The 13,775-nt window shown below is 36.3% G+C and overlaps 1 protein-coding gene and 1 non-coding gene across 2 annotated transcripts; one reads left to right on the top strand and one right to left on the bottom strand.

Annotated features, from left to right (window-relative positions):
* Positions 1–1,102: 1,102 nt before the first annotated feature.
* LOC111890816 (small nucleolar RNA R71) lies at positions 1,103–1,209 on the bottom strand. Its single transcript, XR_002850019.1, has one exon. It is a non-coding gene; the product is annotated as a small nucleolar RNA R71 (small nucleolar RNA).
* A 1,240-nt stretch (positions 1,210–2,449) lies between these two features.
* LOC111890738 (uncharacterized) lies at positions 2,450–3,226 on the top strand. The gene has a single exon (XM_023886825.1). It carries the CDS (start codon positions 2,450–2,452, stop codon positions 3,224–3,226), a length of 777 nt encoding a protein of 258 aa, XP_023742593.1.
* Positions 3,227–13,775: the final 10,549 nt, after the last annotated feature.

The following is a 13,775-nucleotide window of genomic DNA, read 5'->3' as shown; positions in this document are numbered from 1 at the left end:
GGCTCACGATGTGAGTTGGAGTATTCGAGAAGACAGGCATCGGGAGGAAGAATCCTTGTCAAACATGGATAACTACATGCTCACGACGTGAGTCTTTATTGCTCACGACGTTGCCGGGGAACAGCTTATTTAATTGTTGATTTATTTGCTTTAGGTTAATCGATCCTTTTTGTGGGGTAAAACCTGCAAAAAAGTTACTCTTTCAGCTTAAATTTTTGCTTCAGTACCCAACTCACGACGTGAGCATTAGGCTCACGACGTGAGTGCAGTAGTTTTTAGTTTTTCTTCGTTTTTCTTTTCTGTTAAATTTTCTGCGACAACACGAGGTGGTGATCTTTACCACGTCGTGGTGACCAGTCAGTAGGCTATTTTTAGTTAATTTTAGTTTAGTTTTACGTTTTTATTTTTGTTTATTTTGCAGAAGTTCATGACCAGAGGATCCAACACACATTTGGTGGCACCACTTGAAGATTTAGAGTCGGCCCTTCACAAGAAGATGGATAAGAATGCAGGAGTGAACTAAAAACCAAAGAAGTCGCCTTTTAAAGATCTAAAGTCAATTTTTGGAAAAAAGTCAGGAAAGAAAGTGGGAGAAACTAGTACATCATCAAAAGTTGAAAGCTTTGATCAAACATCTAATCTACAAGAATCCGAGTACGAATCTGACCCAGAATACGAACTACATAGAAGTGAATCCGAAGATGAGCCAGAAACCAAGATGTCAGACATTGCGAATATGTCTATGGGAGCTTACAAGAAGCGGATTAGAGATGATGTTGGTCCGGGGTTAGTACAACCTGCAATTCCTTCCACTGCCACATTCGAGCTGAAAGGACACATCCTTACTGCACTTAAGGATATTCCATTTTATGGGAAGGATTATGAGGATGCTTTTAAGCATCTAGATGAGGTCAATGACATTGCTGGTTATTTCAATGCTCCTAATGTTCCTAGAGAGACAGCTTTACTAAGGATGCTACCAGTCACTTTTAAAGGAGCTGCAAAAGATTGGCTAAAGGCACTACCACCTGGTGCAATCACTACTTGGGACCAGATATGTGAGCAGTTTCTAGATCAATTCTGCCCAACTTCCAAGATAGCTAAACTCAAGAAGGCGATAGCTAATTTTGAGCAAAATCCAGGTGAGTGACTGTACGAGGCATGGGAATGGTACAAAGATTTGTTAAAGAGTTGTCCTCAACATGAACTTAACATTCAACAAGAAGTATCCATATTCTATGACGGGGTCAATGTCATGATAAGACGACTCCTTGATTCTCAAGGACCACTTACAAAGAAAAGTTTGGGGGAAGTCAAGGAGTTAGTTGAAGAATTTGCAAAGCATTCTCGTGAGTACCACAATCCAAGGCATGAAGGCATTAAAGGAATTAGGGGAGGAAGTTTTGAAGACATGGTTGTTGTGCTAGCAATAATGCTCAACACTATGCATAAGAGGATGACCAAGATGGACCAGTCAATACATGCTATAAGATTTGGTTGTGAAAGGTGCAATTGTCCACACTTGACTAAGGATTGCCACTTGGATGAATATTGGAATAAAAGAGCTTAAGTTTGCTTATCGAGTGGGGATAAATATGATGAAGACTGGAGAAAACCAAAGAAGGAGTGGCTGCCATATGATGAATACAATAAACAAAAGGATTAAAGATATAGGCAGACAAGTCGAGGCTTCTACCAAAAAGAGCAACCACCAGTTGAGAAGAAGGTTGACTTGGAAAACATGCTACTTCGTTTCATGGAACCTTCAGAGAAAACACACGATGATACTGATGCAACACTAATGGATCAAAAAATAATGATGAAGGAGCAACAATCTATGATGAAAGAACATCAGGCAATAATGATTTACCAACAAGCATTATTAAGAAATCATCAAGCCTCTATCCACAACCTCGAAGCTCAACTTGGTCAACTAACAACTTTGGTGAACGAGAAACTATCTCCACATTTTCCCGAAAAGAAGACTCAATCCTATGTTATGATGATCGAGACCGAAGAAAAGGCCATCTCTGAGTTCCTAAAAGCATTAGAAGTGGAGCCAAGGCAACCCGAACCATAACCGAAGAAGTTAAAGATCGAAAATCAAAATTCTGCTGAAATACTGAACTCACGACGTGAGCCATCTATGCTCATGACGTGGGCCAGATCTAAATAGAAGACTTCAGAATCCGTTCCGGCTTATTGTCCGCCTTTACTGTTTCCATCCCAAGCTAATCTTATTCCACTGGAAAGGGAGCATCTGGGATTTATTCAGCAAATAAAGGGTATTCCAATTAATATTCCTTTTGTCGAGTCATTATCCAAAATTCTCGAAAATGAAAAGTTTTTACAAGACTTGATAGACACTCGTCAGTAGTTGAAGAAGAATTCTAAGGTGATTCTAAGTGAGCAAAGCTCAAAAGCTGTATTGGGAGAGATACCTAAGAATATGGGAGATCCTGGATGCCTCACCCTTCCATGTGAGTTTGGAAATAATCTGAAGACTTATGCTCTAGATGATTCTGGGGCTAGCATAAATTTGATGCCTTATTTGTTTTATCACAAGATGAATATTAAGAAGATGAAGGCTACAAAAATGACCATTCACATGGCTAATCGTTCAGTTACTCATCCTAGGAGGATTATAGAGGACATCCTGGTGAAAATTGGGAAATTCTTTTTCCCAGTTGATTTTGTGGTTATGGACATGAAAGAGGATGTTAATGTCCTAATCATTCTTGGTCGCCCTTTACTTAATACTGCTAGAGCTTTGGTTGATGTTCGTGAATCCGAGCTTGCTTTGAGGGTTGGAGATGAAGAGGAAACTTTTGGAGTTCAAGATGGTCTCCAAGGGAGTGATGTTCATGATGAGGTCTTCAACATTCATGAAAAGAATGAACTTGAAGAATTAGAGAAGCTTATGGAAGAAGAGATTCAACAAGTCAAACACACCAAACCAAGAGCATCCGTTCCAATTGTTTTCGAAGTGTTTGCTTCTAAAACTCCCATATCTTTTGTAAGAAAAGAAAGCGACGATTTATCAAGCGATGAAGATGAGGTTACTTCAAAGGAGACGGGTCCAGTGGTGAAAGAAGAAAAGATTCCTATGGAGCTTAAAAAGAATGAAGAAAAAATGGAGACTAAAAGGATCAAAAGAAAGTTTGATGTAGACAAGGTGAAAGCTAAAAAGGAGAACTCGAAGAAGGCGTATATTATACGTGTCTAAGCTTACAAGAGGCGATGGAAGGAGCAGAAGATTCAGGTGGTGCTGGACAGCTCAACGTAAGGAGGCACGGAGTCCATCTCACGACTCCATAAAAAAGAAGCGCTTCTCGGGAGGCAACTCGAGCTCGGTTTTCATTTTATTTTCTTTTCACTTTAGTTTTTGAATTTTTAGTTTTTAGGAATATCAATTGTCTCGTCATCTAATAATTCTCTAAATGGTAAAAATCGAATGTGGGGGTTCTTATAATTAAATGGTTTAAAATTTTAAGGTTTTTAATAATAACGAACTTAATTTTTCAAACCAGAAGCGAACTCACGACATGAGGACGTATGGCTCACGACGTGAGTCTAGACTGATATACAGACTGAAATACTTTGATGATTAGCCCACCATTTTCTCTCAGCCCATTTAGAATAATCCAATAAGTGTATTAGCCCATTTTCGCTTGATCAAACAGTCCAATTGTTTTAGCCCACATATTACTCACGACGTGAGGTTCTTACTCTCACAACGTGAGCAAGAATGAATCAGGACGTTAGAATAAAGAAATCAGATTAAGTTTGACCACCCACCACTATCTTATTTCAAAAACGCTGACAACTTCTTGGTCCCCCCCCCCCACACACACACTCGATTTCGGCCAATTCCACTACATTGTACTCTTGTGCTCACGTTAACATCAATCTAAGGTACACCAATCTTACTTTTAGTGTTTAATTTTGACTTATGATTTAGGGGGTTAGGGTTTGTAGTCTAATTGAATGGCAAAATCGATGCCCTAAATATGAGAAATCTTTAGTGCGTGTGGGATTAATATACTTAGAATCAAGTTAGAATAAAACCCCAACAAATTATTTGGTCCGATTTGTAAACTGTCATGACCGATTCTCGCTGTTGGCAACAAACTCACGATGTGAGCCTTATTGCTCACGATGTGAGACCTGGGATATAATCTTCTGTTTGTTGCTAATCTGTTTAACATGAGGAGCATTTTGCTTTTTTTTTTCTGGTTTATTTGCTTTTGCATAAAAATGGCTTCAAGAGGTGCCAATGAGCAATTTCAAGGCCATGTATCATCACGCTACACATTGTACCGACTTCCAGTGGATATGTCAACTGATGTGCTTACTAACTTCACCAACAAATTGGGATGGTTGCATAACAGGGAGTTTTCCATTTCTCTAAGGATTGATTGGGTACGATTTGGAGATATTGGATTGATGGAAAGGATGGCTCCGTTTTTTACCAAGCACTTTTCAGTGGATGATTTTTCCTTCACTTGTAATGGGTGGAGAAACTTATTTGCTATCAGTGAGCTAGTTTACCAGGAACTTTGTGTAGAGTTTTTTGTGTCTGTCTCTTTTGAAGCCGCTACAATTGATCCCTTTTACTCATGGGCACTCGTATTCCGCCTTGGTTGCGAGTACAGGGAATGCAGCTTGGTCGAGTTTACATGGCGCATGGGTATTTATGAGCAGCATGAAACACAATTGCCTGCATTTGAGCTTTTCATGAGGACAGTAGCACGGGAATATTTGTCAGGAGTGTCGAGATCGGATTTTTGGCATTCCATAGCAAATGGTGCCTTCCATTCGAGTGTCTCCCGAGAAAGCCACATTCGATCCCCAATCCATCGGTTACTTCACCGGTTGGTTACTTTTTCCATCAATCATAAGCGACATGGGGAAAAGGTTACAATCTTGAATCTTTTCTTCTTGTGGAGCATGGTAACGCCAGGGGTTTTCTGGAACATTTTGTACCATTTGGCATATTATTTAGGTAGCAAGGCTGCTATTTCTAGAGCTGGTATCCCCATTAATGGGGGTCATTTTTTTACACGCCTTTCGAGATCTTATGGTCTTCTTGTCCCACGTTTGACTCGGACTTTGAAACATAAGCCTGGTGATGATCTCCTTATGCGATATTTAGAGTCTATGTGTGTGGTAACAAATGAGGGATCACATTGGAACATACCGGTGGATGATGATGTGTTACACCAAGACCAACCTGCACCCCAACCGAGGCCAAGAGGACGAAGAAAATGTGAGAGGAAGAGGCGATATAGGACAACCGGTGCACCAAAATGCACCCATGGGAGGACCCAACTTTGGGGGAGACATGTCGGGTTACTTTGATTAGTTGTCGTTAAGTGTGAATTGGATTAGTGGGACGGTGGAGAATTTGGTGCAACACTTGCATGTGGAGCAACCTCCTCATTTGGGGTATCATTACCCAATTTTCCTTAAGTGGAGTGAGTATCAAAGTCGAGGAGCAGATGGAGCGGGAACGAGTGGAGCTCAAGAGGATGAAGATGACGATTGATTATTTTGTTTATTTTAGTTTGATTTAGTTTGGTTTGGTTGTTCTTTTGTTTTTGGAATTTGTTTTGGTATGTAAAAATCTTTGAGCTATTATGTTACTTTTCTATTTCCTTTGGTGGTTATTTCCAGATTTGCTTAGGGAGTCACGGGAAAGGAAAGTCGAGAAACAAGAGCGTTTATGTCTAGCCACGTATAGTTTAGAGTCGAGAGTCGAGACCCACGATTAGAAATAAGTGTGGGGTGAGTCAATAGAGAGGATAAAGTTAGAGAAAGGGGTCAGAAATAATTAATTTAAAAGTGTCTTAATCCATTAAGACGTTACGAGTCACAGTTCCAAGAAGGATTGGCAGATTTTTTTCCGCCCAGTTTTCACGTCGTGAGGCTTTTATCCTCACGTCGTGAGCTCAGTCACAGAAGGGTTCCAGAATACACGTTTTAGTGACCTCACGTCGTGATCCTTACCACTCACGTCGTGAGTCGTATATTTTCACAACAATGAAGCCTTTTCATTCACATTTACTACATGATTCACCACCATCCTTTTTGGAGTTATCATGACGACACTTATGGCTCGTTTCCTCTACCATTAAATGTGGCGTATGCTTTCCCACATTTGTCTTTACATTTTGGAGATTTGCACCACCTTTATTGAAGATTTAAGTTTCGATTCCATATGTTGTTGGCGCATTACATATCTCGCGAGGTCAAGATCCAAGTTCCTTATTCAAAGAAGAGGTCCATATTCAAGATGCACACTTCATCCACACGATTAAAGTTTGATTTTGCCACTTCTATCCCAGGGGAGTCTATTCCTTTTTCTCTCTTTTTATTTCTTTTAATTTATGTCATGCATACAATGAGGGCATTGTATGTAATAAGTGTGGGGTAGGGGGTAGAAAAAGTAATTGCTAGAAAATTTATATAATTTAAAAAAAAATTAGAAATTAAATTTTAATAGTTTTGAAATAATAATCTAATAATTTAATCTAGTGATGATAATTTGAACTTAAATTGCTACTATTATATGGGGTGTTCCGATGAGAGCTCAAATGTTTAGTTGAGCTAATATACGTTATAGTGCATTTGTGGCCCCCTTTATTCTAGTGAAATAATGGGACAAAAACACAACCTCGTTTAGTTTGAGGATCGCAATATGTTTAGCATTCTGTACCATAAATGTATCCAGGAAGACTAATATTTTAATCAATAAAGGTTGAAGTTAAGCGCCCCTGCTTAAGCATGTAGGTTTTTGAGTGAAAAAAGTGAGATACATGTAAAAAAAAGAGAGAGAGAAATTATTGAAAAAGTTGAAGAATTTTGGAGCTATCAAGTAAAAATCAAAGAGCAAAGTTCTGAAGAAATTCAAAAGTTAAAGATACCAAAAATCACACAAAAAATGTGGTGAATTCAAAGAAATTGAAGATCAATATCAAAGTAGTAAAGAATCCAAGAGCTCCATTGTTCTATCTAAAAATTGTAATTTCTAGATTATGTACGCTTGGGTAGCTTTACAAAAATTACCTTGAGTTTAGAAAGTTTTCGGCGGATGGATTTGGAGGGATGCATAAAATGAGTGTTGTTCAAAAGAAGTGGACGAGTGTTTATGAGGATTGTGAGTATTTAGAATTATGGGGTCCTTAGGAAAATTTTAGATACAAATGCATGCGTTGCGGTCTTGGGATAATGGCTGAGTTTGAATTGGATTGTTCTATGTGATGATAGTGACGAGAGTTTAATTTTAACTAATTAGATTTGTTTGAGGGCAAGCAAAGCATAAGTGTGGGGTATTTTGATATTGCCATATTTATGCATGTTTTTAGGCAATATTTATTTACATTTTTATTGATAATTTGGTTATTTGCATTGAATAATGATACTTATAAGCTTAAATTATACATTGCAGCCAAATTGAAGCATTTTTGGAGAAAATGACTAAAATTAACAAGACATGGAACTTTGGAGGCTTGAAGAAATGAAGAATAAAAATCCAGCAAAAACGCATACTCAAAACGTGAGAATTGAAGGCTCACACCGTGAGTTGGAGTATTCGAGAAGATAGGCATCGGGAGGAAGAATCCTTGTCAAACACGGATAACTACATGCTCACGACGTGAGACTTTATTGCTCACGACGTGAGCGTGGAAAAATCAGAAACTATATATATATATATATATATATATATATATATATATATATATATATATATATATATATATATATATATATATATATATATATATATATATATATATATGCTTGATCATTACGACTTGGGGGACTTTTTGGCTGATTGAGAGAGTTCCTGGAGACGAATTCCAGAAGGAGAAGTGATATGGAATTGGCTTTCAACACCAAAGGAGAAGAGAAGTTCATAATTGGATTCTAGTTTTGGTACACTTTAATTATGTTTTTGAGTATGAGTTGTTTATGTTTGTTTGCTAGTATGTCCAGCTAAATCTAGCTGCTTCTGTTAGCTAGATGAAGCTGGAACGCATGGTTTTAATATTCTAGCTTTGAATTATTTGTTGGTTAAGACTTGTGTTGATTGATTTTAGGTAGCATGTTTGATTTGATATTTGATTGCTTTGATTTCTTATTATGTGTAGTTAATGACCATTAATCTGCATGAATTAGATTACCTAATAATTTAGTGAACACTAGTTTATTAGAGCTAAGATCAAACCGATCTTGGATAAGCAATTGGATTATTAAAATTAGTTCGTGCTAGTGAACTCATATTATGACCATAAGTGTGTTAATCAAATCAATCTTACATAGCTCCAATTCTATTTAATAACTGATTATGTGTTAGGTATTGTGTGACTAAACATAAATTTACATGAATTAATTAATGTTAGTAGATTTAGAACTAAATTGCTAATACTATCTTAATTGGTAACCAATAGTAATTGTCATAGTTAATTTATAAACCATTGAGGGAAAGTGGATTCGAACTAACAGAAGTGTTTGTTAATTGATTGAATTTTGTGTTAAGAGTTAAGTTCATCTAAACTTGCGAAATTAGATAAAACCCCCACCTTGCTAGAGAATTAGGTTAATTTAGTAGTAGATAGATTAATTAGTTAAAACCGTTCCCTGTGATCGACACCCGACTTACCCAAACTATTCTATCATTCGACTAGGTACACTGCCTAGGTGCATTTTAGTTGGTTAAGTAGTTAGGTCATAAATATAAACTTAGGTGTAGCTATTTGCACACATCAATAGCATATGTAATCAACCCTATATCCAAAGCATATGGGATCCGATACATAATGTCTTACATAATGACCTGATATTCTACCAGTCTCTTGCTATAATATTTCCATATATTGAATTCCGTATGTTGAATCATTTCTACATGATATTCATCTATGTCCATGACTAAGTTCCATTAAAATCCTTCAATCAAAACTTTTAGATTTGAAATGAAGTATAAGTACCTTCTCCCCTAAATCCTTTTGTACTGAAACAATTCCCAAATATTGCAATTTTGCAAATTTGAAAAACTTGTTTCCTACTAATAGTATTTCCAACTTCCAACACTTAGCATAACAATTATGCTCCGACTTGCGTAACAATTATGCTCCCACTAGCTTCAACATGTACCCAGAAATCAATTGGACTTTTAGAAATCAATGCTCTTGACTTTCTTACCAAAGTTTTAATTTCTGATACGTGGTGCTTTGATAATTCTCCAGGCGGACTTCTCAAACTCATACACCTCCATTATATGGCATATGTGTGTCTTCAAACCGTTTTAGAAATTATAGCAATATGTCCTGAACGTTCAAACTATTTTTTGCCATTTCTCACAATTCGAACTATGAAAAGGAATGTCGTAATCATATACGAATTTGAGAACGCAATTATCACAATTTTTGACCATAATGATATTACTCAGATTTAAATCTACTAGCGAAAGTGTTTCCTCATAATCATTTTCATGAAATAGAGAGAAACTGTAACATACACGTTCAGTTATCGTGTTTTGTTAGTTTAAAAATTAATATTATTAAATATTATATGGTTTTGAGCCTTGAGTTCTAACAAGATGGTTTTATGAGATTTGAAGTAAAACTATGTTTAGAATCATTCGGAAAGTGTTGGAAGTCTTATGAGATTCCAATCAAAAGTCAATTATCAGAATTAACGAAAATGTAAAATTTAAGTTGGAAATAAGTAAAAATAATGTTATTGAAAGTTATAGATTATCTCATTAGAAACATTTAGACGAAAACCTCAACGAAATCCGAGTTATAACGAATGAGTTATGACTTATCGAAAGTTCACGACAGAACCGGCACGACGCCATATGACGTAAAAAGTGAGTTTACAATAAACCACTTTTTCGCCTTTGCGATCTAAATGAAAGTCTTAGTATTCTTTAAACGGAGAGTTTTCATAAAAAGAATGTCCAAATCTGACTTCGTAAGAGGAAGTTATGATTTTTCCAAAATTCGGCATAGCAATACACAGCCCGAAACTCGAAATAAAGATCGAGTGATTTTTAGTCGAGACAACCTAAACGAGAAATGAAGATCTCGTCAATAATAGTATAACGGTAAAAAGACAAACGAAAACGGACGTCGGGTGAAGAAGTTATGAATTTTTAACGGACTTTCCTGTCCCAGTCTGTTAAAAATATAATATTAAAAATGAAGTAAAAATTAGCCGAAGGAGTCTAAACGAAAGAACGCAAAAAACGGAACTCATATGCAAAAGATATGAATTTTTGAAGTTTTAAATAAAAATCCGAGATTTATCCAAAGCCGTATGCCCAGCGTACGAGAGTACGACCAGCGTAATAGGACTAGGTCAGAAGTTGGCTACGTCGCCTCTTTCTTCGGACGGAGGACACCTATCGCATAAGTTTGGCATGTCCAAGGCCCGGGAACCGAGCGGAAGCCACGTTGCTCTACGTGCAACGTACAAGGCATACGCCCAACGTACCTTAATTACACCCAGCATAATCCGAGGCCACAGCCTCCTATAAATAGCATGCGAGACTCTCCGGTTTTTGGTTACAAATTCCAATCTCTTTCACTTTCTACTTATTCTCTAGCCACTCTAAACCACCCCCGAAGCCTAGGGAACCTCCCTAACACCCGAAGGAAGTCCCGAAGCCCCAAAGTTCCCGAGAAAATAATTTTATCAGTCGAAACATTTCCCGCGTAAAGACCAAATTTCAACTAAAACCCCCGGTTTCATCAAAGAAAGTCATTTTTAGAGACGAAGTGCTGCCCAAATCAACATTTTATTGTTCGATTTCACGGTGAGTTCAATATAGGGACAATTGTATGTTATGTGTTATATGTGCAATGTGCTTTCCTGTGTCGTTATGATAATGGGGCTATACCTTTGACCATGAAGTGAATGACTAAGCATCACTTTGGTACTGGTATGTAGCCTTTGACCATGAAGTGAATGATTAAGCTTCACTTTAGCACTGGCAGAAGGCTAGGTAGGGCTGAAAGCCTATAAATGCTAGCCAAAATGATAATTCAGAAATCGTTTATTTTCTATGCCACATGGGTTGAAGTCTTATTGATGTATATCATGTTGAAATTGTTGTATTTCATTGATTGAAAATCTTTAAATCAGATTATTCGTTGATATAGAAAGTCTGTCATATGATACTTATCTGCCTTTGTTGTTCTTTGTCCCCCTTTGCTTCTGTCATATATATATATATATATATATATATATATATATATATATATATATATATATATATATATATATGGCATAACGTTATATTGTAACTGTTATTGAACTCACTAAGCGTCACCGCTTATCCCTCTCAGTGTTTAATTATTGTAGGTGATAAGCATCCAATATAGTTATGTACTGTTAGAAGATGTAGAATAGATAATATTATACCTTTGTATTTAGTGTATAAATTCCTGGGAAGTTTTGTAATATATAAAACTTTGTAAAAACCTAGTTAGTCGGTTTTTTTGTAATAAGACCATATATGTAAAATATGTTTATGAATATGCATGTAGCATGTTTGGAGTAATACTGTTAATTTGAAAGGGGTGTTTCAGAAACCTTTTTCCACTTAGATTTTATGGTGTATGCGTTCCTATCCATGTGAATTTATCAATTCCAACCTACAATCATAAGATAAGGTCGAGGACAAAACTAAAATCAAATTTAATTTATCCTTCATGGACTGATCTTTGTTTATTCTTGATTTCTCACTTTCTGGTAGCACAAGGGCCTACCAACGCTTCCAAGTTGTCAAGCAGCTCACTTCTATTGACCAATGTACTATCACTGACCAACGTGCTCTGCCTTTTGCAGTCAAATGAGAACCATAGAACTCATAAGCATTGCCAACTCAGCTGGAAGATACACAACAAACAAGAACGTGTCATCACAATAGGTTATTAACCTCAAGTCGCGTGCTAGTGATTACTAAAAGGTTTATTCTTGATTGACTCTTGAAACTATTCAAGATTAATAAGACTCCCACTGACTTCTTGACATATAAGTTTTTCTGCTAAGGAACATTCCTTGACAAACAAAAACAAATATTCAAAAGTGTGTGTGGATTCTCGTCAAGAAAACATCTCATGGAATTGGTCTTAGTTCATCTTTTGTTTTAACCAAAACATTACAACTACCAATTCCAAATGTGCTAGAGTAAGAAAACATTATTACTCCACATTTCATGAGGTGTTATAAACCTACTTAGTTTGAAATAAGCTTAAAGATACGATTTGAAGTTACTAGAGCATGACTCTAAAACTTGATTTGGAAACGAAGTATGTTTCATCTCTCGATTAAACCATTTCAACAATAGTTGATTCCTCTTCTTAGTCAAACAATTGCACTAAGACGTTCTACGAGGATCAATTTGTGACATGGTTCCATAATCATTAAGATGATCATAAAACATGATACTAAAGTACTTTCCTCTCTTTTCAGATTGGAGAAACTTTTATCTTTCTGCCTAATAGATTTTTAATATTCGTTCTACTTCTCTTTGAAAACTTTTCAATGTGTTAGAATAATGTTTAATCTTATAAACACAATCATATTTACTAAACCATCAGTAAATAATGAGGAATAGACTTATCATTCTTTGTGGTGGATCTAAATAGTCCACATCAATGTGTACTAGATCCTATACTCTTTCACTTGACTCACATAAGCATGTGATCAAGGAATTAGTCTTAATCTTCCAAATATACAGATTCTCATACATCACACAATTCGAATTGTATAATTCCAAGTTTCTGTCCAATTGAAACTTGGGTGATGTGAATTCCTTTTTCACTTGGATAATTATGACATTTCCACAAACAACATAATTAAGAATCAAATCCATTTTTAATATTGCTAATAATAGAAATATAGCCACCAATTTTCATAAATGTCATTGCAAGGAAATATAAAGTAAATAAATCAAATTTTCACTTTTATTGATAATAAGCGGAAAAATTTGTCCTAACAATGTAAATATATGGAAACTATGTTTCTAGATATTTCCTAAGCAATCTATCATAACTCCTAAGCAGCAGCTCAAAAATATGATTATCGAACTATGCGACGAGATCCATCTCTCACGATCAAATTCAACTTACCCTTCTTAAGCTTCCTTCTTTCTCTTAGATTCTGCAAAAAAATCAAAATGTGACTATCACATCATGTATTAAGAATCTATGAATAGGAACTTAATAAAATAATACAGTTATATATTGGATGTACCTGAAGTAGAGTCACAAAACTTGACTTTACTATCTCTAAGATCTTTCAGGTAGTCTGGGAAGCTTCGCATTCAATGCCCCTTCAATTGGTAATAGAAACACATGGACCTTTGGGGATTAGCACATGAAACTATCTCAGAATTAACCTTTCTCTTTACCATATGGTCAAATGGTTTAACCTTGGCCAATCCCTTTCCATTAGGAAGAGAAACCTTTTCTGGACTACCAATGTTGCCATTATCAATGTCCATAGAAATTTGGGAGACAAATTCTTCAAACACATTTGCTTGATTTGTGCTCTTAAGCATTTTTGCTTCAGCATCAATCGACATATCTATCAGATCAATTAGGGTCACGTCGTCGTCCCTCATATAATAGTCCTTAATGAATTGACCATATGACTCAAGAAGCGAACACAAAACCAAGTCAATGGCCAACTACTTCAGGAAAACGACACCCAGCATCTCTAATCTGTTAATATGCGAATTCATTTTCAAAACATACGCACAC

This window comes from Lactuca sativa, chromosome 5 (genome assembly GCF_002870075.4).
Source record: "Lactuca sativa cultivar Salinas chromosome 5, Lsat_Salinas_v11, whole genome shotgun sequence".
In the NCBI taxonomy this organism is placed as follows: domain Eukaryota; kingdom Viridiplantae; phylum Streptophyta; class Magnoliopsida; order Asterales; family Asteraceae; genus Lactuca; species Lactuca sativa.
Note: the sequence above shows the minus strand (reverse complement) of the source record. Positions and strands in the feature narration are given on the sequence as shown.